Below are 27,755 nucleotides of genomic sequence, written 5' to 3' on the forward strand. Positions count from 1 at the left end.
AGAGAGAGAGAGAGAGAGAGAGGAAAAGCAGCAGCAGCAAAGAAGCTGTCTTCTATTTAGGCTGAAATACTGTACATATCAGGAATTTATGCAAGTTAGAAGAGCAAGCAATCTGAATCAGTGGCTGCTTGGGAAAAAACGGGGTTTTATTTCTTTCAAGCGCCTGTGGAAAGCAGGCTGACTGAGTGTTGCCTAGTAGAAATCTGTAGGGACCTGCTTTAGTTAATAGATGAGGATGATGAGAACTATTAAGACTATTTGCGCTTTCTGTTCCTAGCATATTTATATACGTGCAGGTACTACTAAGGGTCCTGAAACCTTGTTTAACACTCGTTGCTTGATAACTAGCCCCGTCTTAGTCTACTCACCACCCTCTCCAAATGAATGGCTCTCCCACTGTGGCTTTAAATCAGGGTGACCTCTAAGACGCCGCTCCCGCCTCTCTCTCCCTCCATGGCAGGGTCAGCAGGGAGCCAGTGGCCAGTATTGATGGTTTTGTCATTAAGCTTGGAGTAAGGGGGCTGCTGTTGATTTAACTCCAGGCACTGCCTCTACAGTCTTCTTTCAAATTAGGCCATTTGGCCATCTTATTCGGACGCCCTTTTGCTAGTAAATGTCCGGTGTCTCCCAAAATGGTCAGCATTTTTTATGAGGAACAGATTTTTATTTTCAGCCCTGCAGCTTCTGAGTTCAGCATTACAGACTCTACTTGGTTTATTTCGTTCTTTAAAAGAAAAAAAGCCCCCAACACCTCCAATATCCAGGCTGGTGGCTTCCCTACTGAGTTACAAGACGACCTTGTTGGCAGAGCGCAGTAACGCTCAGGCAGGCAGAGAGTGCTCACCGGGGAAGGCCACAAGTGCTACAGTGGCCGGGAACACAGCCGTTTCATTAAGTAGCGCTTAGCAGTTAGGGCCTAGCGGTGCCCACGTTAGGCCCCAAGTCTATTTGACAGATGTTTCCATTTTCTCCAGGCAATGTAAATACTGCCCCGTGATTTATGGGCAAGAGGGAGGGCAGGTAATTATTTGCTGCTTGCCTCCAGGACACACACCTACTATTCAGTGTTATTAGCCGCAATTGCTTCCAGTCGGCTGCAGATTTTATTCAGTTTAATGTGACTGGGACTTTTTTATAACTCTACCTAGTGGGTTTTAGGGTTTGGGTTTGACAGCACAGACTTGGTGAAAACACCAGAGACTAAACATTATGGAAAGATAAGGTGACCTGAATCTTGCTAACACCATTGGCTACTTCTCAAACATGGGGCTTTAATAAGCATTCTGATTTCAAGTTGATTTCTGCCCTGTTACAGGGCATTGGTTTTTGTTTTGTTTTGTTTTTTCATTGTGTATTTGTAAGTGGGCTTCAATATATAATACTGTTTTCCCTATTTAAGGAACATTTTGGAGCTGATTGAGTTCTTTGAAGACGACACAAGGTTTTACTTGGTCTTTGAGAAATTGCAAGGAGGTACTTACTGTTGAGTATGTGTTTGGACTTCTGATTAAGACCCAGGGCGGTGATCATCCATCATGAATCCCAGAGACTTCTAAAATGAGTCAAGCTAATAAAAAGGATGAAGGACTTAAAACTGCCCTTGATTTGGGAGAAGGGAGGCCGGAGGGAAGGATGTAATTAGCATTTTGCAGAACTCAGAATGTCACCTGTGTGGACTTCTATTGCCTTCTCATTATAATAGGACTCATATATAGATACATTTAGTCATCAATTTATCAATCCATTGTTTTGATACATTCACTATTTAATGAAGTTAATTATGGGGTGGGAGCTCTTGCATTCATTGTGAAGTCTAACAAGGCTCACCAGAAGGTACCATCCTTCAGATGGACAGATGCCATTCTCGACCATCACCACTGTCACCCACACACATGATCATCGGAATATATATTTAAGTTGCTTTTCTGACATAGAGAAGCCCTTTCTCTCCCCATCACTCACCCAGCCCTAGGAAGCATTTGCAAGGTGAAGGTTAGGGAGGATGTCTGGAGCCTAGTCTAGTGGAGGGCTACACGGAGGGGTTTGGTGGTTAAGGGAGCTCCATCGCTTACTAGCTGTGTGACCTTGAGCAAGTCACGTAATCTTTCCCAACAGTATTCTCTATATCTGTAAATAAGGATAATGACAGCACCGACCTCCTTGGGACACTGTGCAGATTAAATGAGATAATTCATGTGAAATGCTTAGCTCAGTGCCCCATAGGCACTAAGGGTTCAATAAATGTCAGCTGTAACAATTGGGTATGCTGGGGGCTATCTTAGAAGTGTGTAGAGTATTACTCGCCACTCTCCCTTTTAACAAATTTGAAAACGAGAGACTCACTACAGTAGAGCAAGCCTGAGACCTAGCCAAGAGCCAGTTTTCTCAGAATGTTCCACAGCGTGTTGGGATCCTTTGATTCTTTAATCTGGCAAGTGGAAGATCTTTCATCCCCTCTCCATGACAAAAACCAGAGATAATAAGTAAACATGTGCCATTTTTAGGATACAGAGATGACACCTTCTGCCCCAAAATGCTGGCTTCCAGTGGTGAGCACAGACCACATGGAGCCAAGCCATATGTTCGTGCCTGTGTCTACCCCGCCCCTCCCAACCACACCAGCACCATGAATTACCTATCTGAGATGCTTGATGCAGCCGGGGTCATCAGTAACTATATCACTTAGAGCGCAGCTCTACTGAGGGCAGACTCAGCGGGTAAAGAGAGTATGTGGTTGGCTCAGGAAAACCCATCCCCCCAGGAGTCAGACCATAGGTCCTGCTGAGGAGAAGTCTGCACAGGCTCCGAGACCTGACTTACTGGGCTTGGGTCCTGATGATGCCACCACTTCCTGGTGTATGATCTTGAGCAAGTTGCTTAACCTTTCTTGGCTTCAGGTTCCCCATCTATAGCTATGTAGTGGGGATAACTCTATTTTGTACATCTTGTACAATTGCAGTGAGGATAAGATAATCTATTTAAAGAGTATCACATAGTGCTTTGTATGTAGTTAACTACCCAGTAAATGTTAGCCATTGACAACAAAATAATAATAATAATAATAAATGGGAAAGTTCGGGGGGAAAGCCATTTTTTTCCCTTTACTAGACCTTTACATAACGCGTAAAGGTGTGGCTTTTCCATTTGAAGGCATGTGCTTTTGTTTGGACTGAGATCAGATGCAAGGGAGGAAAAGTTCCTCTAGAGAGGCCCCCAACCTCGTGTGGATTCACTTTTAGTTCTTTTCAATTTCAGAAGCCGAATCTGCCCCAGTGGCATTAATATTTTTTGGTCACTTAAATGGTATTCTCTCTCCCTTCTGTGCTTATCATAGACAGATACAGAAGATAGGCTTCCAGTTCTGTTTGGTCCAGTTTTGTGCTGGTACCTGCTCTGTGCCAGGTACCACACTGCTGCTGGACATTTAGCGATGAATAAGCCTATGTCCCCACCCCAAACTTTTGAAAACTTGGCCTCTGAGAAGTTACACTTACTAGAGCCTGAAAAGGCATTCCTCTGTGTCCCTCTGCTCTCCAGGCTCCATCCTGACCCACATCCAGAAGCAGAAGCAATTCAACGAGCGAGAAGCCAGCCGAGTGGTGCAGGATGTCGCTGCAGCCCTTGACTTCCTGCACACCAAAGGTTAGCCAGGCCTTGGCCGTTGTGGGTGGATTGGGCTGGTTGCCTCTGAGGACCAAGGGAGAGGGGCAGGCCAGGTAGAGGGCTGGGCCAGGAGCTGGTACAGCTGGCAGGCCCACCCAGGAGGGTGAGGGGGCAGGCCAGGGTGGCTTCTAGATCTCTGATGTGAATGGTGGGTAGACGTGGAGCTATTAAGCAGGATAGGGATACAGGAGAAAGAGCAAGGAGTAAAAAACAATGAATTTCATGCTGAACAAGGCATGTCTGAGTGTGTGTATGTGAATGATCCTTTACTAATGAAGAATGCAAAACTCATGCATAATATGACTTAGACTCTAATATAAATATTTGGGTATTATTCAGTCTAGTCTTTTAAAATATATCACCTGTATATCTCTTTTCAAAATTGGCATGGTAGTATACCTGTAGTTTTATATCTTGTTCACAATAAATGGGAAATGCATTTTTCTATTAACATGGTGAGTTTGAGGTATCTGTTGAACGTTGTGTAAATAGCAAGCTACTATTGTTTGAATTACACTTCAGTTTACAGTTCCTTAGCTAGAACTTTTGTAGTAAATTAAATATTTTTGCAAATTATATGTTTTTGCATTTCTTGAAATATGTTTGACTATTACATATTTTTTTAAAATTTGCCTAACAGCAGTGCCATGGCAAAAATGAATTCTGGCTTCACCTTTTTACCAGCTGTGTGCTCTCTCAGTAACAATGCCTACCTCCTAGAGCTATGGTGAGAATTAAGAGAGATAATAATGACATCATCAACAGTAGCTAATACTTACGTAGCCCTTGTTATGTGCCAGGCACTAGCCTGGGCCTTTTGTATATATTGATTCACTTACATAATTGTGTGTCTCTTGTGTATGTGTTGTATACTTATAACATATACATATATAGGTGGAGCATAGTGCCCGGCACATAGTAGTTCTTCAGTAACATTTCTTCCACCCTCCTCCCCCACAAGGCAGAAGGCATTTTTACTCCGCATACTGATTCCCTTAAAATTACACACTCTGCCTGGTGGGCGTGGGGGTGGAGCACATGCTCTGAGACTTAGTTCTGCTCCCTTCACTTCCATGGACGTTGGCCAGCCTCATTGGTTGTGAGCGCTCAGGTCCACTTGCAGGCATGCTGCTCCCGCATACCACTATGTGCCAGTGATACCATGCAGGCTGGTGAGACCTGTGCCGGAGGGGAGGTTCACCAGTCCACCTCGCTTCCTCCCGTGGCTGAGGAGAGTGCTCCGTGCTGACGCTGCCCATGTTGGGGGCCTGACTTGCACATGGGATGAAAATTCTTAGAAGGGGGTGTCTGTACTTTGCACAGCATGATGAATAGCAGTAGTTCTGTTTCTGAAAGCTGGGATGCTTGTACGTAACACCTGCCTGACAGAGATTTACAACTGCTCCCCAAGCTGCCTCTGTAGATTGCAAAACTGGGTCACACTTTTTATAAGATCCATACCTTGGAGGGGGGTAAAGGCAGGTTTTTTTGTGTGTTTTTGTGTGTTTGTTTTTTTTTTTTTTTTTACCAGAACGCACTACAGGGAACAGAGGCTGGTGGTGTCTTAGGAGTTCTGAAGTGCTAGTTAACATCTAGCTGGCCAGCTGCCCATGTGACTAGAAGTTGGAGGGGATGAAAAACGATTTGCAGCTGAACTTGGCTGTTTTCTAAATAACTTTATGCTGGAAAGATGAATTGGGCTAGACTGGGTCAGCCTGAAACAAGTTCCATATTTTAAATACTGGACATACTGCAGCTCAACCTCTGGGAAATGAACCGGAGCAGTTCGATGGCCGGTGTGCTCACCGAGGAGGCCCACTATTACGGCCTGGCTCTCAGTTCGCAGGCCAGGGGACAACGGGGCCATCGACACCTATTTGGAGAGTAAGGCTCCACGTGTGGTTCATGATCCTTTTGTGGGAGCATTTGCTGTAATGGAAAATATCTTTCACTTTTAACGCGGCGAGCTGCAGCCCAGCTCAATTCGTGCAGCCTGGACGTAGTCGCTCTGGGTTCTCATTCAGTTAGGTGACTGATGAAGTTACTTAGGCTGCTGGAGCTCAGGTTCTTCTTCCCTAGTGAAGTGTCTCCTGCTGGGGATCTAGAGGGCTGCTGAGAAGTTGATCAGCAAGGGAGTTGTAGTGAAGCAGAGTCTGCTTTTCCCCATTATTCCACGAATCCTCTGCTACTTCCCAGTACTTCCAAGCAGTAGCTGTTTGGCTTTTGCTTGACTTTACAGCCCTCTATCTCTGCGCCGTACACTCTGCAGGAGGAAAAAGGAATGGGAGGTTTCTGTGTCCACCACTAGAACACCATGGCCATGAGTTGGTTCTTTGTCTCTGTCATTGGTTAAAGGGGTTTGCCCCCAGGTGCCTTCTTGGCCAGTTCGGCAACTTTTAATGCCTCACAGGGTAGGCTGTAAATCCGCAGTCTTCTTCAAGGAGGTCTGACCAAAATACAGGAGAGGTTTCTCTTAAGAACAGCACCCTCGGGCCAAAGCTGTCCTTGCTGAGCTTCTGGCAGGACTGTCTTGGACATGCAGAGCAGGTGAGAAGGGAACCAGACAAGCTTTGGGAGACTTGTTAACTAATGCTTGATCCTCTGAACATTCAGGGAGTCCCACTGAAGGAATCATTTTTTTTTTGAATCGGCCACACAAGAAGAAATGAGGTAGAGCAGTCCCAGCCCCCTGAGATGCTCTTAAACAATGCACTAATTATTTCTTCATTGCTGTTCCAAGCATCGCTGTTTGCAGGGCTCTTTGCTCTGCTTCATATTAGGCTGCTTATTCTGGGTTGTCAGTGCGGTGCTGAGAGGTAGGCTGGCTGGGATTCATTTAGCCCTTCTTATCCCTGACTGACTTCTAAAGCTTTCGCTTCAAAAGAACTTGCAGAATCAACTGTGCTTTTGGTTTGCGTCTCTGGCTACTTCTGCCTCCTGCAGCTAGTTGATTTTTTAATGTACCATAATTGGGAATTAATTTGCGAACAACAGCATTTGGAAAAAATTAATTGTGTGTGGAATGTTTGATACTCAAGTGCATATGTTAACCATTTCTTTGCTCTTTGTCATTTCAGGCATTGCTCACCGCGATCTGAAGCCAGAAAATATATTGTGTGAATCTCCAGAAAAGGTACTTAGGGCCTGATTTGGGATGTCACAGTTCATACTGACTCAGGGAAGCCACCCTTACTTTCAGTGTAAATCATTAGCAGCTCTCTTGGCCTCAGGTACCAAGTTGAACTGATTATTATAGGCACATGAGAATATTATACCTAACGTGTAGTGTTTCTACATCCCAAGTAGGGCTAATCCTTGGCCCTTCGGTGCTCTTTATCAGCAGATTGGCTTAAGCCTAAGTGTTTGTAAAATATATGAGACCTGCACAAAATGAATGTTTTCTAATCCGATGCACCTACCTTTAGAGCAGTAGATGTGAGTCAGACAGCACCTCCATCTTACATCAAGCAAATCTCTGCCTGTAAATGATGTTTATGTTATGGTATATATGCCTGCCGGTGTCCACCACTAGAAGTGATAATTAGGAAGCAAGTTCTTGAAAAGGGTTTCTGCTTCCATTTTTATTTACAAAGATGCCCATTAAAAAGAAGACATTTATACTTGGTGTTGAACAAATGCAGCTATTTTAATCTTTATCTTAATCTGTTAGTAAATGGAAGTGTTTGCATCTTCATAGCATGTATGAATTTGACAAAGTCTTTGTTTGTTAGGAGGGACTTAGGCCCAGGTTGTTTTGATGGCCCACATTCCTAGTTGTGTGTGTATACATGTGCATATGCATGACACACGTGTCTTGGTCTGGATTAGGGGAGCACTCATAAATAAGGAGTGGCTGTGAGGGAACATGTGAGTCAGCCTGCTACTTACAATGCTTTTGTGGGGAATAGAAATGTATTCGCTCAAATAAATCTTGTGACTTCCTGTCAGTGGCTCTGGCATAAACTTTTATAATTTATCATGATTATCATTATGGTTATTATTAATAATTATGTTTAACATTTCTTGAGCACTTAACATTGTACCAGGCACTTACACTTGTTTTATCTAGTATTTATAAAATCTCATGAGGTAGACACTATTATTATATTCATTTTATGGGGATAAGGAAACTGAAGCTTAGGTAGATTTAGAAACTTGCCCAAAGTCACTCAGCTGTTAAAGATTAAAACTAAGGTAGTCTGACCCCAGACTCCACTGGTGCTCTGAACTACTCTGTCATAGGGCCTCTGGTTTATAGTGTACTTTCATGTCCTTTGTTTCATTTGATCTTCATGACACAGGTTTGTTGCCCCTTTTTATGGCTGACATTAAAATTAAGAGAGACTGAGTGTAAAAAGACATCATCAAGAAAGTGAAGAAACAACCCATAGAATGGGAGAAAATATTTGCAAATCATATGTCTGATAAGGGTTTAATATCCAAAATATATAAAGAACTTCTAAAACTCAATATCAAAAAGACAACTTAATTTAAAAATGGGCAAAGGGCTTGAAAAGACATTTCTCCAAAGAAGGTATACAAATGGCCAGCAAGAACATGAAAAGGGGCTTCCCTGGTGGCGCAGTGGTTGGGAGTCCACCTGCCGATGCAGGGGACGTGGGTTCGTGCCCCGGTCCGGGAGGATCCCACATGCCGCGGACCGGCTGGGCCCATGAGCCATGGCCGCTGAGCCTGCGCGTCCAGAGCCTGTGCTCCACAGTGGGAGAGGCCACAACAGTGAGAGGCCCGCGTACCCCAAAAAAAAAGAACATGAAAAGATGCTCAACATCCTTAGTCATCAGGGAAATGCAAATCAAAACCACAGTGAGATACCATGTCACACCTACTGGGATAGTTACAATACAGAAAATAGAAAATAAAAGGAGTTGGTGAGGACGTGGGGAAATGGGGACTCTTCCCCATCGCTGGTGGGAATATAAAACAGTTCAGCCACTGTGGAAGACAGTTTGGCAGCTCCTCAAAAAGCTAAGCATAGCATTACCATAGCACTCAGCAATTCCACACCTGTGTATATACCCAAAAGAGTTGAAGACAGAGACTTGAACATCAATGTTCATAGCAGCACTAGTCATAATAGCCAAAGCCGGAAACAGCCCAAGTGTCCATCAACAGATGAATGGCTGAACAAAATGTGGCGTATCTATATAATGGAATATTGTTCAGCCGTAAAACAGAATGAAGTTCTGACGCGTGCTACCACATGGATGAACCTTGAAACCAGTATCCTAAATGAAATAAAAGGACAAATTTTGTGTGATTCCACTTATATGAAATATCTGGAATAGGCAAATTCATAGAGACGAAAAGTAGATTAAATGTTACTGGGGCTGGAGAGAGAGGAAATGGGGAGTTATTGCTTAATGGGTAGAGTTTCTGTTTGATGTGATGTGACAGTTTTGGAAACATACTGGTAGTGGTTGCCCAACAGCATCAATGTAATAATGCTACTGAATTGTATACTTGAAAATGGTTAAAAGGGCATGTTTCTGTTATATATATTTTAACCACAGTGAAAAAGAGAAGCCAAGTGAAAAAGAAAAGAAATCTAGAATGTAAGGCAGAGAAAAGGGAGGGAGGAAAGAAAGAGAGGTGGGAGCTGCAGTAGGTAAATGGCAAATGGGGCCTAGCACTTTTGACTGGCTGCTGTGCTATTCCACCACGCAGGCCATTCTCATGCACTCACACAGCGCCTCCCACTTGGCTCCAGAGATGACTCATGCTCTCTGCAGTCTCAGGTGCAGCATCTAGTCCCAGTGGACTGGGCTGCTATGTTGATGCTGCCTAGAGTGACCAACCATCCCAGTTTGCTCGGGCCTAAGGGATTTCCTGGAATGCAGGACTTCCGGTGCTTAAACCCAACAAAACCCCAAGTAAGCAAAGACAGGTTGGTCACCCTAAGCCACCTGAGGTGGTCAAGGGTTTTATGCAAAACTCCTTTGCCCTGCAGTGAGTGAGGTACAAGGAGTCTTTCAGGAATACGTGCTAACTTCTCTAACTTCTGAGTTGCAACCTACATTGTTGGCGAGAGTTCCATAGGTTTGCTCCTTGTCTTATACGAAGTTCACAACCACAGTCTGACCCCGTGTAGTGCACACATTTTCTCCTAGTCGGGAAATAAGGAAAGAGCATGGAGAAGAGGACACCTTAGGACAAATCCTCAGGTGATTTCTAGTTCACTCAAGAAGAGGAAACATGACTGCCAGATAAAGCTGGGCTTCAGTGTGGCAGCCACACTGTGGCAGTATATACCCACATAGACACGCGGTCTCCTCACGCCCCTTGGCTGCTCCTATTTGTAACGTTGCTTCCTGCTTTCCGTTTCAGGTGTCTCCGGTGAAAATCTGTGACTTTGACTTGGGCAGTGGGGTGAAACTGAACAACTCCTGCACCCCCATAACCACACCAGAGCTGACCACTCCAGTATGTATGGCTGGGCACCTGTGCCCTCTCCTTCTGAGCTCCTGTCCCTAATGCTCTGGAGACCAGAACAGAGGGCTAAGGAAGGGAAACCAAGCGTATCTGCTGCTGCCTGAGTTGTTGTTTGGCCTCACTTCCTATCTTAACAACCACCCCCATCCCCCACCCCTCCCCTGCTTAGGTGCTAGTGGAACTGACATTAGAGCTTTCAGTTTGGGGTGGGTCCACTGCTAATGAGGAGACTAATTATATCCATAAGAACAGGCTGAGCCCTGACTCCTGACCCAGGTGAAGACAGACACTATTCTCAGGCCCACTCTTGCATATGAGCATGTGGACAGCTCCCATTCCCATGGTGGAGTCGGGGCACGTCCACCTTATGGTGAAGGTTAGGGAGCGTGGCCTCTGTGGCAAGAACTGAGAGGTCTTTGCATGTAAGGACCTGGCTGAGTTATCCTGTTGCTTCTCTTACTTCCCATTTCCTGCCCAGATGGTGCTGCTGGGAGCTATTTCTTACTAAGACATCTCTTGTACATACTGGATATATTATAATTATTATAATTCTTTTGAGATTTGCACACTTCAAAAGTGAGTTTTCCTAATTTTTTTTTTTTTTGGCTGCATTGGGCCTTTGTTGCTGTGCGCGGGCTTTCTCAAGTTGCGACAAGCAGGGGGTTACTCTTCGTTGCAGCACGCAGGCTCAGCAGTGGCGGCACACGAGCTTAGTTGCTCTGCGGCATGTGGGATCTACCCGGACCAGGGCTCAAACCCAAGTCCCCTGCATTGGCAGGCGGATTCTTAACCACTGCTCCACCACGGAAGTCCCTAATAATCTTTTTTTAAGACGTTTTAAAATATGCCCATGTCTCATTCTAAGCAACATTATTAGAGATGTCTCTGTATTAGCTTCTACTACACTGAACTACCTTATTCTCAAAGGCATTAACTCTGATTGCCAATAACAAAGAAAATGTCCTTTCTCCACTCACCATCTTCCCGTCAAATTAGTTGTGTATGTTGCGAGGCTGGGGGGGAGGATTGCCTCCTGGTGAGCCTGAAATATTGAAGAGGGAAGCAAAAAGAGTTTGTTTTGTTTTTATCAGCAGTCTTCTATGCAAGTATGGGAGGAAGGACTCCTGGATTCTTGACCTGGGTTTGCCACTGATGTGCTTGAAAAATCCCTGTCCCATTCTAGTCCTTGGTTTTCCCATCCATAAATGGGAGAAGTGAGGAGATCAGCTTTGTTCTAAGAGCTCTCCTAGCTTTGATGGTCTCTTAATTCTAAATTCTTATTCTTCCATGCTCAAAGCTAGCAGGGAAGCTTGGCAGGACTTCACTTTAAGAAATCCTTGCTGGGCTTCCCTGGTGGCGCAGTGGTTAAGAATCCACCTGCCAGTGCAGGGGACACAGGTTTGATCCCTGTTCCGGGAAGATCCCACTTGCCACAAAGCAACTAAGCCCGTGTGCCACAACTACTGAGTCTGCGCTCTAGAGCCCATGAGCCACAACTACTGAAGCCCGCATGCCTAGAGCCCATGCTCCGCAAGAAGAGAAGCCACCGCAATGAGAAGCCCGCGCACCGCAACCAAGAGTAGCCCCCGCTCGCTGCAACTAGAGAAAAGCCCGCGCGCAACAACAAAGACCCAACTCAGCCAAAAATAAATAAATAAATTTATAAAAAGAAAAAGAAAGAAATCCTTGCTTTATGGAATTGGATCTCCTCCCGAGAGCTGTGCTCCTGGTACGTTGAAGTATCTGCTCATTGAGTGACTGTTTACAGAGAGCCAGGGCAGGGAGAGATTCCTGGAGCTTCTTGACCAAGGGTCTCTGCCTACTGGAGAAGGACCTGAGAAGATAAGAAGGTGACCTGGAACTAACTGGTCCTGTGGATTGTGGGGAATGATAGGACTCAGTTTACAAATGTCCAGTGGCCCAGCTTTTCTAAGTGCCTGGGTGGCACCAGTCAAGCTCTCTGGCCAACTTTGTCGACAGTTTCTTACTCTGCAACTCCATCCTCTTGCTCAAGTCCCATTACGGTCCCCTCCCTGTGACTAAGCCTCTCTCTTCTCTGCCGTTTCCCCATCTCCACCTCTGGCCCTGCCCAGTGTGGCTCTGCAGAATATATGGCCCCTGAGGTGGTAGAAGTCTTCACGGATAAGGCCACTTTTTACGACAAGCGCTGTGACCTGTGGAGCCTGGGTGTGGTCCTCTACATCATGCTGAGTGGCTACCCGCCCTTTGTGGGTCAGTGCGGAGCTGACTGTGGCTGGGACCGGGGAGAGGTCTGCACAGTGTGCCAGGTGAGCACAGGGCCTGCTGGGAGGTCAGGTGGCTGGGGGAGGCCAAGCAGGACTGGGCTTGGTGATTGTACCTGATCTGGAATGGGGTGTATCGTGCCCTTCCCTCTCAGCCCAAGAGCAGCCACCAGGTGAGATGGAGATCATCAGGCCCTCAGTCCAGAGAGGAGTTCAGGGGAGGATTGTTAGAGAATAGCATTCCTGAGCTGAGTGAGTCTCAAAGGAGGAGTCTGGCCCCCTCCAGGAGGGGAAGAGAGGCAAGAAATGCAAGTAGAAGGAACAGCACGAGCAAAGATAGGAGGTTTGAAACAGTGGTGTATGTTGAGGGAGGAAGAGGAAGGATAAGGATTCTGGTGGCGGGAGATGAGCCCGGTCATCTGGATGGAGGGCCCTGGATGAAAGGCCGAGGAATTGGGCATTGTTCTCTAGTTGACATTCCTCACTCATCACCCACCTGGCCCTCCAAGTAGCATTGCCATCCCACCCACCCAGGGCGTTCTGTGTGGTTGGATGATTTAGGGGAGGGTGGGGGTTGGGGAAGGGGCCCTAGTCTGGGAAATACCCGGGCCACTAGCCGCAGGTGCAGCTGAGGTCGACTGGACCCACATGATCAGACCATGACAGGCACAGTCTGCCCATCCCCTGGCCAGTGTGGCCTCAGTAGGAATTTTCCTTACCTAGAACAAGCTGTTTGAGAGCATCCAGGAAGGCAAGTATGAGTTTCCTGACAAGGACTGGGCTCACATCTCCAGCGAGGCCAAAGACCTCATCTCCAAGCTCCTGGTTCGAGACGTGAAACAGAGGCTGAGTGCCGCCCAAGTTCTGCAGCACCCGTGGGTGCAGGGGGTGAGTGACTGGTTGGGGGGCTGGAGGCATCCACCTCTTCAGGGCTGCAGCAAGGCATGAGGAAGCTCTCACACCCCCGTGGCTGATCTCAGCTGGAGGGAGCCGGATGGCAGCTTCAACCCCTGTGCACGTAGAGCTGAACTGACCCCTGGCCTAACCCCACACCGAGTGCCTTACAGATATCACTGACTGGGCTCTAACCTTGGCCACAGACTAAGCCCCAGGCAGCGCATGCCCCTCTGGAATGGAAAAGGCCTCTGGGAGATTCTCCATGTGCGTCCCATTATTGGCAGAGGCACCCAGCAGAGGGAGCAGCCTGGATGGTAGCACCATCCCCTTATACAGAAGTTTCCTTAGCTGAGAGCGCGCAGAAACAAGGCCTTTCCACCGTGCTTGCTGTGCGGCTGCATTGGGGGCTCATAGGTTCCTCTTGTGCTGCTGGGGTCTGGCTGCAGCTTTCCTGAAAGGCAAAGGCTGGTGTTTTCCCCAAAGGAAAGCTCCAAGTCTTCACTAGAAAACATTTTTAACCATCCTTCTCAGTTAATCATGATACCAGACCTCTGTCCCTCCAAAGGGTCTGCCAAACCTCCTGTGATTAACTGTGTCTTCTTGGTCTGCCAGTCCCTAGCCAGCCTCAGGGGAAGGAAGCAAGCGTTGCCAGCCCCAGTTACAGGTGGGAACCCAATCCATGGGTCTCCAAGTGGCTGATTCCTAACCACCCAAGAGCTGCTGCAGCCACCCAAGTGTTGCACCACTGAGCACTTACCACATGCCAGACACTGGCAGTAGTGGGAGGAGCGAGACCCAAGCTCTATCTTCATGTTCTGATGGGGAGAGGGAACCAAGGGAATAAATGATAGGATAGTACGACAGAAGTGTTATCAAAAGTGTTCAGGGGCTTCCCTGGTGGCGCAGTGGTTGAGAGTCCGCCTGCCGATGCAGGGGACACAGGTTCGTGCCCCGGTCCGGGAGGATCCCACATGCCGTGGAGCGGCTGGGCCTGTGAGCCATGGCCACTGAGCCTGCGCATCCGGAGCCTGTGCTCCGCAATGGGAGAGGCCACGACAGTGAGAGGCCCGCGTACCGCAAAAAAAAAAAAAAGTGTTCAGGGCACCAAAGGACAAGGACCCACCTCTGCTTGGGACAGGGGTTGGGGGGCAGCAAGGAAGGGGGACTGTCTCATGGGAGAAGTGACCCTGGAGCTGGGTCTCGGAGGGTGATTAGGACTTTGCCAGGTAAAGAGAGGGCTCTCCATGCAGAGGCAGCTGGGTTGGGGTCTGTACCTTGCTTTCTGTCTCCTTGGAAGGTCTGACCCTGCAGGCATGCATGGGCAAGTCCCTGTGCTGGGCCCGAGCCTCTAGTAACCTGCCCACTCCGCTGGCTTGGATGGGGGCAGCTCTTGAAAGAGGGAGCAGCGCTTACCCACACATCTGTCCTTCCCGTTCTAGCAAGCTCCAGAAAGGGGACTCCCCACGCCGCAAGTCCTCCAGAGGTAAATGCTCCTGCTGCACTCCACGCCCTTGCTCATTTGGCTTTGACTTTCCCCTCGAGCTCTCAGCCACACTGGGGCCCATCCCCCCGTGGGGGACGGGGAGTCCATCTCTAGGCTCAGGTATCCTCTTCCTGAATGGGCTCCTGGCCTCCCTCTCCTTGCTCCTCTTCCTTGTCTCCCTCTACACTAGGTCTGGCTCCCTCTCTTCTCTTCTTCCACCTGGATGGCTTCCCCTGCCCCAGCGTCTTTAAGATCCCGCCTTAGGCTGTTTGCAGGAGAAAAACCTGTTTTGTGGATCCACATGAACCCTAACTGGAAATCACTATTTAGAGCCCGAAGCAAGGTTTCCTTCTACTGCTGCGGGTTGGTGAAAGTAGCAGGAACCTGGGGCCTTGTAAGGCAGAGGGACCAAGTGTCATATACACTACTAGACAATAATAATGGCCACTGTATAGGAAATACTTAACCACCCGCCAGGTATCATACTAAGGGCTTTACATATATTGAATCTCATAAGCTTTACGATACATTTAAAAAAGGGGCGCTCCTATTGCCCCATTTTATAGATGAGAAAACTGAGGAATAGATAAATCAAGTTAACTTAAGGCTACACAGTAGCCTAGGGAGTGGGACTTTGAACGCAGATGTGTTTGACTCTAGTGCATTTTAACGCTAGATCATGTTCCCAGTGAGCACTCCCTATTCCCCAAGGACCAGGGCTAAATAAAGCCTCATGGGAATCTCTCTGGGAACCAACCTCCTGGCCAGTTTCCGGGAGTTAAACAGGGAGGTATTACACCTTTATAGTCACAGTTCATTTGAGCCCAGCTTGGGTTCCTCCCTGATTCTTTAGAGCTGCATCCAGATGCCTTGAGCCTCCAAACCTCAGATCCACCTTAGAAAACTGATTCAGCAAACCCAGAGTGCCCGTTACATGCTAGCCCTGAGCTGGGTTCTGGGGACACAGACGTAAAGGCACAGCCCCTGCTCTTGGAGCCCCCTGTCCTGACGGGCGAGAGGGATGTACGTGGGTGAGTTTCAAGTGCGTGACCCTTCCTCTGGTAGAGCGTGTGCAGGGCTCAGAAGAGGGGGCTCTGGATGGAAGGCGGCATTTGTCCCAACTCTTAAGTCCAGAGACTGTCCTTGAGGCTCAAAGCCTTTCCAGCCCCAGTGAAGTCAGATTCCAAACCCATGCAAGAACTTCAGAGAGCAACCTGTGCCAGCTCAGAAAAGTCCAGTGGGAGCACAGAACCGCAGCAACTGGCGCGGGTGTCGAGGAGCTGGCTGGCGGACCCCACTGAGCCCTGCCTCCCTCTCTTCTCTGCTCCCCCCATCCCTGCAGAAATAGCAGCACAATGGACCTGACGCTCTTTGCGGCTGAGGCCATCGCCCTTAACCGCCAGCTGTCTCAGCACGAGGAGAATGAACTGGCGAAGGAGTCGGAGGCGCTGGCCGAGGGCCTCTGCTCCGTGAAGCTTTCCCCTCCCTCCAAGTCACGCCTGGCCCGCCGGAGGGCGCTGACCCAGGCAGGCCGCAGTGGAGACACGCAACCGAGCCCGACACCCACAGAGCTCTGTCCCACTCCGGGCCCCAGGCCTGGCCCCACTGGAAACCTGTGAGGGGCCTGCTCTGCGGCTCCATCCAGGCCTTTTCATCCACAAAGGCTCTCGTCCTCCTTTCCCCAGAGTCCTCAAGGAAAAAGCTTTTTCCTAAGGGTTTGTCTTTGAAAAGGAAAACTATCACTTGTCACTTTGCATAATTGCCTGCAGCAGGGACATCTCTTTACTGGGCTCCTGCCCACCTGCTCACCCGCCTGCGGATCGAGGATCCAGCCCGCTCTCACCGGCTGGGGCTGTGGCCTTCAGGGAGCCAGCCTTGAGAAGCGTCAGTTGACAGAGGCTCTTCCCTCTCTCTGCACTGTCACCCCCCTCTGGCGGTCCTTCCACTTTCCTCTGTCCTCCGGACGTCCTCCCCCTTGGCTGAGGGAAGCCATCCCCTCGATTCAGGGAAGGGCAGGGAGCCTTCTGCATTCAGGAAGCCAGATCCGTCTTCCAGTTGATAGCTCAGAGAAGCACATAATCTTTCTTTGCCATGACCAAAATGTGTCCGTCATTTATCATCCTCTGCCTTGTTTGGGATTGCTGCTGAAGTCAGTATTATTTCGTGTTTTACAATATTTGGCATTTTTTCTAACCGTGCTCTTCCGACAAAGATGAGACTTTAAACTCCCACTGTGAGCCCGTGGACTTTCCAGAGCTCTTAGGGTTCATTTTTCTCTCCTGAATTTCCATGCATTTGGAAGGTTTTAATGAGCTATTTCCTATTACTCTAACTAGTTTTAAGCTGTTCAGATGATGAGTGACTTAGAGACCAGTGTGTCTGCTGCTACCTTCCTCGAGCCTGGTGTGGAGGGCAGCGCAGGTCTGGGGCACTGAGGAGCTCTGTGCCTGAGGTGGAGCCAGTCCGGAGGCTGCCCGGCCACCCTGGTCTGAGCCGTGTGGTGCCTTCTGCTGGGGAGCTGATAGCTGAGCATCAGCGGAGCTGCTTGGTTATCTAAGAAAATCGATTTGCATATGTCAGATGTTTTTGCAACACAAGGATGCTATTATGCATTGTGCTTATTTTAATAAAACTGTTTTAAATTCTAGTGCCTTCCTGGTGGTCCTTTCTTCACCTGCAACCCTGAGGAGGAGACAGGCCTTCTAGAGAGGGGCTGGGTCCTGCCAAGGGGGGGGTGCCCCTTGTCAAGACCTCTGAATATAGCACAAGGTGAAGGCGAGATCATTGCTTCTCTTTTTTCAGTGAGGAAATGAAATTCGTCAAACATTTGTCAATCTCCTTTTCTGTGCCAGGACCCAGAGATAAGTGGGAAACAGCCTCTGCCTTTTAGGATCTCCCTATCCAGTGGAAGAGGCCGTGTCAGCAACCATCACACAAGCTGGCTTCAAAAAGCACTTTAACAGGCATGCCCTGTACCCAGCCCAGCCCACCCACCAAAGTGGAGCAGAGTCCCGTCTGTCTGAAGCAGCACTGAGCCTTTCTTGAGGCTCCATCGTGTGCCTGGGACTGTGCTTGTCCTGCCAGAGTTAGTAACAAAGAAAAATGGCGCCTCGATCCACAGTCCTCATGTTCTTCAAGCAGAAGGCTTCTGTGCGCATTGCCTTAGTAATCCTCAGAACCAGACTCAGAGGACTGTATGGGGAGGGCCTTTAGAAATTCCCAAGGAGGTGGCAGAGGGAGGTCTGAGTGTCAGGGCAGAAGACTGGGCACTGCTGCCAGCTTTGCTCCCTGGGGGAGCAGAGAGCCGAGATGGGGTGCAGGGCTCTTCCCTGTGGGGACAGGTCATGGGCCAGGCTGCCAGGTGTTCTGCACCGTGAATCCTCCATGTCAACGAGGACATACTTTTTGTTGATGGTCCTTCCTTTGCAGGAACCCGTACCATCCTCACGTCCCCTCTTCATCTACCCGGTGTGGGATGGGCTGGATAAATTGGCCTGCAGAATCTGAGCCTTTTGACCCAGTCTCCTTGTCCCTGGAGACTGGGAAGCAGGGTGTGACTCTTGTCTCTGGACTCCAGCCCCACCCTGGTCAATCCTCGAGGTTGGTCCAGCAGGGATGTGACTTACAGGAGCTTCCTGGACCGAGTATTCCACCATCCCACTCCCCAGGTCCACCCGGTCAGGCCTCTCTCATCCACAGCTCTGCTTAAATGCTGCTGTGCCTACTTTGGTTTTGCTGGCGTTGTTGTGCACTTACTAAGTAACAAGTGCTTTCTGAGAAGCTCACAGGCATTCTCTAATTTAATTCTCAGAGCAGTTATATGAGGTAAGGTGCTATTTACCCCACTTAACATGAAGAACCAAGCGGAAAAAGGAAAAAACTAGCTTGCCCACAGCTGTAGAGCTAGGAAGGTAGAACTGGAATTCTTCCCAGAGACCTGATACCCAGAGCTGTGCTACCTGGGTTCAAATCCCAGCTCTTCCACTTACTGGCCTTGGGCCCTGGGCAAGTTACACAATCTCTGAGGGTCTCAGTTTCTTAAACCAAAAATTGGGGAGGCTAGTGCTTACCTCGTGATGCTACTGTGAAAGTTACAAATTAATAAATGTAAAGTGTTTAGAGCAGTTCCAAGCACACATAGTAAGTGCTCAATAAATATTACAGTAGCCGTGATGGTTGTAGTTACTTTTATTGTTGTCTCCTGGGGCATAATTGCTCAACTGGGCCCCAGTGATGGAGATGAGGAAACCTTCTTCTTGGCTTGTGTGGGTGGAGATGTGTCTGGCCTTTCCACACGGGGCTGGCCTCTGGCCCTTTGTGGGATCCTCCTGCTGGCAGGCTGCTCTGTCCCTCTTGGTGGGGGTCCCTGTCCCCATGGGGCAGCTGTTATGCCATGGGAAGAGCCAGGTTGGGGGCTGGAGCCCTGGGTCCTAGTCCTTCCTTTACCACTGTTCACTAGGTGACCTTGGGAAGTCCCTTGCCCTTTCTGGGGACCAGGCCATGTGCCTGGCTCTGCTGGGCAGAGGCAGACATGCTGAGGGAGGCCCTGGGGCCTGGAACTGTGGCAGCCAGAGCCCCAGCTCTAGGGCTCACGTGCGGGCTGCCCTTAGGAGAGGGCTGGAGTGTCCTGGACCTCAGGCTTCTTGCCTCAAATCCAGTCTCGGCAGGCCTCGACCCCAGCCCATCCTGATTCAAATGGACCCTGAGGACTCCTGTCTGAGCTCCGTCTGGGGGCTCAGGTACAGGGATGGAGTCTTTCTCCCTCCAAGTGTCCACCTGCCTGAGCTCTGAGGTCCCCTCCTCCCTTCTGGCTGACTGCCCCTCTCCAGATCCAGCTTGGTGAACAGCAGTGCCCTAGTCCCATGCCAACTGCTCCAGCTGCTGAGGTCTGAGGGGAGCAGCGAGAAGCAAGGTCCCCCCACGGCTGGCACTCTTGTTGCCATGGTAGCAGTTGCCTTGGAAGCCACTTCCCCGACTTCAGCTTCCAAACAGTCCAGGAAAGCTGCCTGTCCCCCAAGGGATCGGTGAATTAATCAAGCTCTCTTCCAGGGTCCTCACCCCTCAAGGAAAATAAACAGAACTAAACCAAGCTGAGGCCTTTTCACCCACTCTTTCTCCCCACCCCCATGCCACCCTTGGACTTGGTGCTTCCAGGAAGGAAAGAGCATAGGCAGGCACCCTCCAGCCCTGGCCTCCCTGTCAGACAAAGAGATTTTGTGACAGAGTTCAGCAGTGACTCACGGCCTAGCCACACTCTGGATCCGGGGGCCTGGAGGACCCAGGCTTCAGCTAGGAGGGCTCTGAGCTTGGGGGTGGGGAAGTGTGGGGTGGTCAGGCTCTAGAGCCTTGGGCTCCCATCTCATCCACCTGCGCCAGTAAGCTCATCACCCAAGGGCAAGCATGCACTTTCTCAGAGCTGGTACGGCCAGTATTGAGGAAAGAATTGGCAAGTCTCCGTCTCTACATTTGTAACCAACAGAGGAGCAGGTGTCACAAGTTTCCAGTAGCCTTTAGCGACACTCCTGTCATGCGGGAACGACGCAGGCCTCGACTGATTCTTCTGAACACCATGTCTCCCTCTAATGATGGGGTTGCCAATTCCTCCCACCTCCAATAAGATAATTTAGAGATGTGCTAGCGTACTTCCCAGCTGAGCGGGGAATCTGGACGTTGGGTTCCATCATGGACTCAAGCCGTCCTTCCACCTCCCCATGTCTCGGTTTCCCCATCTGTTCTGGAAAGGAGCTGGGAGGTTCTGTGATCTTGTAACTGATGGTGGCTTAATGTGTCTCTCCTCCATATGCTCTGCTCTGCCTCTGTGCCCTGAGGGATTTACAGTGTCAAAGGAAAACTCTAATTTAGAATTTGTCTCCAGTTTTTAGAGGTCAGGGTGTTCTGGAATCTGAAACCCACAATGCACAGGCATCCCTGACTCTGGCCCCTGCCATCCCCATCCCCATTCACCAGATGAGCAAAGTGAGTCCCATAGTGCAAGGTTCCCACCTCGGAGATGTGGCCGGGGAGCCTCTGTCTTGCTGATGGTATGGGAGCGTCGCCCTCAGCCTGACACCAGGAGAGGAGCCGGCACAGGCCCTGCCCGGCCAGAGTTATGCAAACACTTAATAGGGGCGGGGGGCGGGGGGCGGGCATTGTGGAGGGTGTTCAGGTTCCCAAAGCTTCATGTCTCAGGAACACGTTTTCATGGACAACTATTTTGATGGCTCCTTCTAAAACTAGTCAGTGGGGGATAAATTGTGTGACAGAGACATGGGTTGTCATTTGATGCCTAATTAGAGGAATAATCAGACCTCATCCTGGCGAGAGGCACAGGGGATGTTGGCAGCAGCAGCTGTGGCTGGGATGCCCACCTCCAGGGCCTTCCTCGTATGGGGGCCGGGAACATGGCCCTGGGGTCCATCGGTGCTCTGCAGTCACCCCTCCTCTCTTCAAACCTTTGAGTTCACACCTGTCCCCGCCCAGGCCTCACTCCAGCTTCCTGACAGGGCCTTCCCTCAGTTGAAGCTCAGTCAGATGACCCTGGCCTTCCCAGGCCCCTACCCCCACCCAGGAAAGCCTCCTGTTAGAGACAGAGGTCCCATGGTGCCCGCGGCCCTCCTCTCTGCCGACCTGAGGTGGTCGTACAGGTCCAAGCCCTCCCCGAGCTCTGTCCTTGTGTCCAGAAGCCCAGCCCAGGTGCCCACTGGCCACTCAGTGGTGCTCACGCCCTGAACCTGCCCTCAGGGGGCTCACCGTCTACAGAGGAGACAGGTGGCAGACATTTCAGTGTGGGGATGCAGCCACTCAGGAGCCCTCAGGAATGGCTCTGCAGGGTCCTGCAGAATGAGGGTTCTCCAGATGGCAGAGGCCAGGTACACACTAGCAGAAGGGCCGCAGAGGAGGGGGGGGGGCCGGGGGCAGGAGGAGCTGTGGAGACAGGTGGAGGCCAGAGGCCTTGGGCCTGGCTGCATCGGACGGCAGACATGGAGTGGAGAGACAGAAGATCCAAAGAGAGGCCAGTGGGGCTGGTGATGGGACCCTGGGAAATGTGCTGATACATTAACGGCCAGAGAATGCAATTAGCGATGAGGGCTGGCACTGGGGTGCGGGGCCGGGCTGGGCTGGGTTACCGCTGCCCGGCCTTGACTTGGTGGCTTCTGCAAGTAGGTCAGACAGGCTGGGCAGAGCTCAGCCCAGAGGTCAGGAGGCGCCAGCCTTGTCCCCGTCTCCTGACCCCGACTGCTGACACCTAGCCCCTGCCAGTTCCTCTTCCCAACCCTAGCCCCCTAGCTTGCATGTGTTTCCTCCCACCCCTGCACCCACCACTGTTCTTCCCTGTCAGCCCCCCACCCGGGATCCCAGGGCAGATGGAAGGGCTCACCTTCTCAGCCCACTGGCAACTGAAAGGAAGCCTACCTGAGGAGGAGAGGGTCGCCTGAGATCGTCCTCATACTAGGACCTCTCAGCCCTGCCTGGGGGCCCAGAGGTTGATGGGAGGGGGGAGGGGGGGAGAGGCGGGGTTAGCGAGGGGACTTGGCAGGACCCTCTCCCCCTCCTCCTCCTGTCCCCGTCGCTGTTCCTGTCTCCTGAGCCTCGTCCAGGTCTCCTTCCATGCCTCTGTCTCGGAGTCCCCAAGCAGAGGCCCCCAGGTGTACCTCCAACCAAAGGGACAGCAGAGTGGGTCCTGAGCATGTGGCCAAGGAGTCTCCTCACGTCTCTGGCTGCCGAGCCGCACGTGAAGCCGCCCGCTCATCCTGCCCCGTCCAGGACCAACAGTGGAACCTGGGCTGACTGCCCTAGTGGGCCTGTGGGCAGCAGCTCACATTGCAACCTCATAAATAACTCAGCACCTCCTGCCGCCTGCATCTCTGAGGAAGCCACGTCCTCTGGACCAGCCCCGCCTCCCACCTCCATTGCTTTAAACTTTAATAGGCTGAGGCTCAGTGGCAGCTGAGCAGGCTCCAGGGAGCTGGGGCAGGAGGTCCTGGGCAGGGGAGGTCCTGGGCAGGGGAGCTCGGACTGAGCTCTCCCGAGAGGAGGCTGACAGGGGAGGAGCCCGTGGGGCAGTCCCAGCTCTCCAGAACTCTGGCAACCAAGGCAGGATGTGAGCAGGCAGAAGTTCCGAGAGTGGCTTCCAGCTTCAGGGGTCTTTAGGGGAGGAAGAGTAAGCTGGGGCGACCTGGGAGAGATCCTAGCTAAGACTATTGTCAGATAGGGTTGCAGATAAAGCCAAGGGTTACCAGCCCAGAATCTTACTGCCCAGAAACTCCCTCCCTAAAGGTGGAGCTCCAGCAAGGAGACATCCAAGAGGACTGAGACCTCCAGGGCTCTTCAGGGGAAAAGGCTCCGCTGGCTGGAGACTGTGCCCCGGGTGGGCCTGCATGGACATCCCCATCAGCAGCAGAGACTTCCGCTGCCTGCAGCTGGCCTGCGTGGCCCTCGGCCTGGTGGCCGGCAGCATCATCATTGGTGTCTCCGTGTCCAAAGCTGCAGCTGCCGTGGGTGGAATCTTTATTGGTGCCGCTGCTGTGGGTGAGCAGGTGCTGGGCTCAGAGAGGGAGCCGGGGCCATGGTCAGGTGAACGAGAAATGGAGGGAAGAGCTGGGTCATCAGGAATTTGGTTGGGGAGGATGGAAGCAAGAGGTGTGAGCAAGGCAGCCATGGTGGGGGGCGGGTACGGGGAGGGAGAGGGAGATTGGGGTGAGATTCCCCGCAGCGCACTGCAGGGGTCAGCAGGTGTGGAGGAGGCGCTGGCGACCACTCCTCTTGGGCTACTCCAGCTCCGGCTCCCAGTCCCAAGCCCTGGGCTCTTGGGTTAGTGTGGGGACTCATAAGCCTGCTGGGGCTGAGTTGATGGGGGGCAGGTGGAAGAGAACAGAGTTCTCTGTGGGACCCTCCTTGAGCCAGGACAGGATCTAGCTCAGAGAGAAGGCTTCCTTTTCTTTTCCCAAATGTCGCAGCAGCAGATCTGTCTGTCCAGGCATCTATCCATCTATCTGGGCCAGTCCCACTCACCTCCCCACAGTGGTGTTGGGTACCATCCCTCGCCCCACTCCGCCACCCTGGGCCACAAGCAGAAGCAGAAGCACGAGGCTGGTGGGCTCTGGGCGTCTGTACCTGTGAACTCAGGCCAAGGGCCACAGACCCTTGGGAGTGGGCAGAGCAGGACCCGCTCTTCTGCTACCCCCTCCCCAGGTCTGGGTGAAAAGGAGCACACTGAGGAGCACCCCCAGTCCTGCCCTGGGGGCCCTAGGGGAGGGTGGGACCTGAGAGAGTTGGGGAGTGTCAATGGGCCCATTTCCAGCCAGCTGGGAAGGAAGAAAGCCAACCTGCTCATCACCTGGGCGGTGTGGAGCCAGGAGCCTGGGCCTTCACAGCCTGTAGCCCCTTCCGCAGAAGGCACTGCTCCCCAACCCCTCCTGGGGCTGGGTATTGGGGAACCCCCCACGCACACACTCACAGGCTGCATTTACACACCCACAGTCCCAACCCTGCCACTGGGGTTCCTCCCATGCTCACCCATAATCCACCCCCAGGCTCACAGCCCACAGCTTCATGCAGCTCAGACTAAACAGGCTCCCTCCCCATCACGGAACCCCTCTGTGTCTCTCTTCTCAGGGCTCCTCATCTTGGCCTACCCCTTCCTGAAGGCTCGGTTCAACCTGGACCGCATCCTGCCTACGATAGGTGAGTCCTCTCCCCGGCCCCCAGCAGAGGACTGGGTGAGACACTTTGTTTGTACGTCTGTGGCCCACTCTGCAGTGGAGCCAAGCCCATGTGTGTCGCTGGTACTGGCTGTGTGTGAGACCTTAGGACCCTCGTACAGCTCCCCTCCTCTTCTCAGCTCCCCACATATGCACTCCCATCTCCATCAATCCTGTGGGGCTATGTATCCCTGGGTCTCCCCGGGACCTCCACCTCCTTAAAAATCTGCCACCTTGGGCTTCCCTGGTGGCGCAGTGGTTGAGAGTCCGCCTGCCGATTCAGGGGACACGGATTCGTGCCCCAGTCCAGGAAGATTCCACATGCCGTGGAGCGGCTGGGCCCGTGAGCCATGGCCACTGAGCCTGCGCTTCCGGAGACTGTGCTCCGCAATGGGAGAGGCCACAACAGTGAGAGGCCCATGTACCGCAAAAAAATAATAATAATAAAATAAAATAAAAATCTGCCACCTTCTCCTTCCAGGGCCCATTTCTTCCTCCTTCACTCCTCTCCCCAGATCAGCTCAGATCACGTGGGAGACGTAAAGGGATGTAGTGGAGCAAAGACAGCAGCAGGGATGGAGAGTAGATAACAGGAGGGCCTTCCCTTCCCAAAGCTGGACTTGATTTGAGAATGGCTTGGTAACCAGGGGGCTTGGGGTGGTCTCATCCTATAGGGAGCCTAAGAATCCACCCCCAGCCAGGGCCAGACCACGGGGAAGGAAGATCCAGCGCCAATGGTAATAAAGAAGGTAAGTTCCAGAAATCCCGGAGTCCATCTGCCATCTTCCCCCTCTGGGTGCACAGCTCTGTGGGGAAACCTTGAGGGAAGTGCAGAGGGGACTTCTCCGATCACAGGGAGGCAGCAGCGTTGGGTATTTCTTCCATGAGCTTAGTCAGAACCCTTCTTGCTCCCAGCTGAGCTCAGCTGCTCTGGTCCCCAGGGTTTCTCTGTCAGGCCCAGCATGACACCGCACTGCCCCCTTCCCTGCCCTAGGCCCCATGCCCGCTTATTTTCTCACTCTCCTCTTCCACTGTGGAATCCAGCTCTCAGAGCGGGTGCCTGAAACTGGGCATCTCCCTCCTCCCTCCTCCCCACACACTGGAGGATGCCAGAGCAAGAGTTTCTCAAAGATGCCTCCATCCTGTGTCTGCTGCCAGTGGAAGTGCCTATTCCAGACACCCTGCCCAGCACTTTCCATGTGTTAATTTGTTTCATTCTCAGAACAGGCAGGTGCTATAATTAGCCCCACTTTACATATGGGCCAACTGAGGCACAGGGAGATTACGTGAGGCAGCCAGGAAGTGGTGCGGCCAGAAACCAGGCCTTCAGCCCCGAGTCCTGCCTCTAACACCCACACCATGCTGCTGTCCTCCAGAAGGGCCACTCTGACCATCCATGCCTCCCTCCCTCCCCATTCTAGCCCGCTCTGACCCCAGGTCCCTCTGGGTGGCCCTGACCCGGGACCTGTCTACTCAGCAAGGCCTGTCCTGGTCTCTCCCGCAGGAGTCCGCAGCAGCCTGTCCACCGTGAGCAGAACCCTGGAGAAGCTGAAGCCAGGGGGAAGGGGGGCTGGGGAGGGCTGAGGCAGGGGCTGACGGGCTGCCCCCTGCCCTGCCCTCTCTTCCCACCCGCTACCCCAATCTCAGAGCCTGCACGGGTCCAAACCAGAGATGAACCAGGTCCTGGAGATGCCAGACCTGCTTTCACCAAGGCCATTGGAAATGGATTCCCTGTAGTGGGGTGGGGCCTGGACCACGGTGTCTCTGGTTTCAGGCTCTTGACCTGGATTTTCTCTCTGAACTGCTGCTTGGCTTTCTTCCCTTTTTGATCTACTGTCTGGATCCTCTGGAATTTGGGGCCCAGTGATACCCCAGTCTCTTGCTCCAGCCTGGCCAGGGAAGTGAACCGCAGACTCACAGGAACCACACCGGGTCTGGGCCTGGCCCTGGGCCTCAGGAGCTCACTGGCTGCATAGAGGGCCTGGACCAGACTCCCCTGAATATCAAAAGCTCCAGGCAGCTCCTCAGGAATGGGCCCTGAGCAGCAGTGAACCAGACAGCGGCATAGCCTAGAAAAACAAAATGGTCGCTGCCTTGACAGGAGCCCAGGTGACGCACGGGCCTGGAGGCTTCCAGGAGGAGGTGTCTCCTGAGCTGAGCCCTGTGCTGAGACTCTTGGGGTTTGACTCCACTATTTAAGGCTTTTCATGATCTGACTGCAAACAAGACCTCCAGCCTTCCTTTTCTCCCCACCTTCTCACTGCTCCTGAACCATCGAAACACGTTCCAGCTCCCAAGCCTTGGCCTGTGTTCTCCTGGATGCCCCCCACTCTGCTCCTCTCTGCCTATCAGATCCCCCATCCTTAAAGGCCTCCTTCCAAGTGTCCCCTTAACCACAATGCCCTCCTCATCCTCTTCCACCAGCCTCTGTCTCCCTCTTTCGACACCCTCCAGGCAGGTTGAAGTCTTCTTTTTCACAAAACAGTTACTAATCCTGTTGAAACCTACTGTCTATTGCCCTTTTCCAGTTACCATCATGGTGCACAGTAAGTGCTCAATAAATGTTAAATGGCTTAAATTTAGTGGAAAAACAATTCCCTAGGCTTTCCCGGGAGAGCCACTTCAAGGCTCCACATGTGTACAGGGTTTGGAGCCGGGCTGTACAGGAAACATTGCTCCTCCCTCCACGCCACTCCTCATACACCTGCGACCTCAGGGGGAAGCAGAGTTGTATGACCTCTGTGGAGACATCTTCTCCATGTGGCCTCTGTCCTCGTTGGTGAGCAAAGGACAAGCTAGGAAGAGTCTCATTCTTCAAGAATCAGTGCAGATGACACCTCTTCTTGGAAGCCTCCCCTGACTTCTCTGTGCCCCCACAGCCCCAGGGCTCCCCTCCATCACAGCCCCCAGCACTCTGAGTGGCCTCTGTCTATTTCCCCCTCACGAGAGTGGGGGCGCTGAGGGCCAGGCACATGGAAGGTACCCAGTGGATGTTGGAAAACCACACCAAAAGCAGGAGAGAGCAAGCACCCTATTGTACAGATGGGAAAGCTGAGGCCCTGCAGGAAAAGGACTCATCAAGTCCCATGGTGAGAGATTGTCCCAAACCTCGCATCCAGGCCTCTTCTCTCTCCCCACCCATGGCTCTACCCTCTGCTGCCCTCTGCACAGGCCCCAGGGACCAACTCCCTGACCACAGTGGGACAGACCTCCATGGATAGAACAAATTTCACAAATGCTGCTGGGCTGGGGAGACTTTTGTTCCTCCAGCCCGAGGGAAGTCAGTGTCCCCCTCCTTGCATTTCCCTCCCGCCTGCT

The 27,755-nt window shown here is 51.6% G+C and overlaps 2 protein-coding genes across 6 annotated transcripts in view; both read left to right on the forward strand.

Moving 5' to 3' along the window:
- The window catches only part of MKNK1 (MAPK interacting serine/threonine kinase 1), a 42,679-nt gene extending 25,296 nt beyond the window's left edge, over window positions 1–17,383 (forward strand). For 3 of the 4 annotated variants that reach the window (XM_012539066.3, XM_033416528.2, XM_033416529.2), the window contains 8 exons: window positions 1,400–1,473; window positions 3,538–3,642; window positions 6,741–6,796; window positions 10,009–10,104; window positions 12,207–12,401; window positions 13,080–13,244; window positions 14,693–14,736; window positions 16,079–17,383. In XM_012539066.3, the coding sequence (XP_012394520.1) occupies window positions 1,400–1,473; window positions 3,538–3,642; window positions 6,741–6,796; window positions 10,009–10,104; window positions 12,207–12,401; window positions 13,080–13,244; window positions 14,693–14,736; window positions 16,079–16,355 (1,012 nt within the window). In that variant the 3' untranslated portion in view covers window positions 16,356–17,383. The remainder of the gene's footprint in view (window positions 1–1,399; window positions 1,474–3,537; window positions 3,643–6,740; window positions 6,797–10,008; window positions 10,105–12,206; window positions 12,402–13,079; window positions 13,245–14,692; window positions 14,737–16,078) is intronic. The other variant, XM_012539067.3, reaches the window with a different exon arrangement.
- Window positions 17,384–23,114: 5,731 nt separating this feature from the next.
- Window positions 23,115–27,042, forward strand: KNCN (kinocilin). Of its 2 annotated transcripts, XM_033416533.2 has the most exons (4): window positions 23,115–23,265; window positions 24,352–24,420; window positions 25,112–25,186; window positions 25,942–27,042. In XM_033416533.2, exons 1-4 carry the CDS (start codon window positions 23,115–23,117, stop codon window positions 26,019–26,021), a joined length of 375 nt encoding a protein of 124 aa, XP_033272424.1. In that variant the 3' UTR covers window positions 26,022–27,042. The 2 variants fall into 2 exon arrangements, with proteins under 2 accessions (XP_033272424.1, XP_004285817.1); XM_004285769.3 differs by lacking the exon at window positions 24,352–24,420.
- The last annotated feature ends 713 nt before the right edge of the window (window positions 27,043–27,755 follow it).

The sequence above is a fragment of the Orcinus orca genome, chromosome 1 (genome assembly GCF_937001465.1).
Source record: "Orcinus orca chromosome 1, mOrcOrc1.1, whole genome shotgun sequence".
Classification (NCBI taxonomy): Eukaryota; Metazoa; Chordata; class Mammalia; order Artiodactyla; family Delphinidae; genus Orcinus; species Orcinus orca.

What these genes read in the sequence shown, in the direction of transcription:
- KNCN (XM_033416533.2), top strand. Translation starts at nt 23,115, where the DNA reads ATGGACATCCCCATCAGCAGCAGAGACTTCCGCTGCCTGCAGCTGGCC. An exon ending in CCGCATCCTGCCTACGATAG is followed by an intron (nt 24,421 to 25,111) that starts GTGAGTCCTCTC and finishes CTCATCCTATAG; the next exon opens with GGAGCCTAAGAATCCACCCC. An exon ending in CGCCAATGGTAATAAAGAAG is followed by an intron (nt 25,187 to 25,941) that starts GTAAGTTCCAGA and finishes TCTCTCCCGCAG; the next exon opens with GAGTCCGCAGCAGCCTGTCC.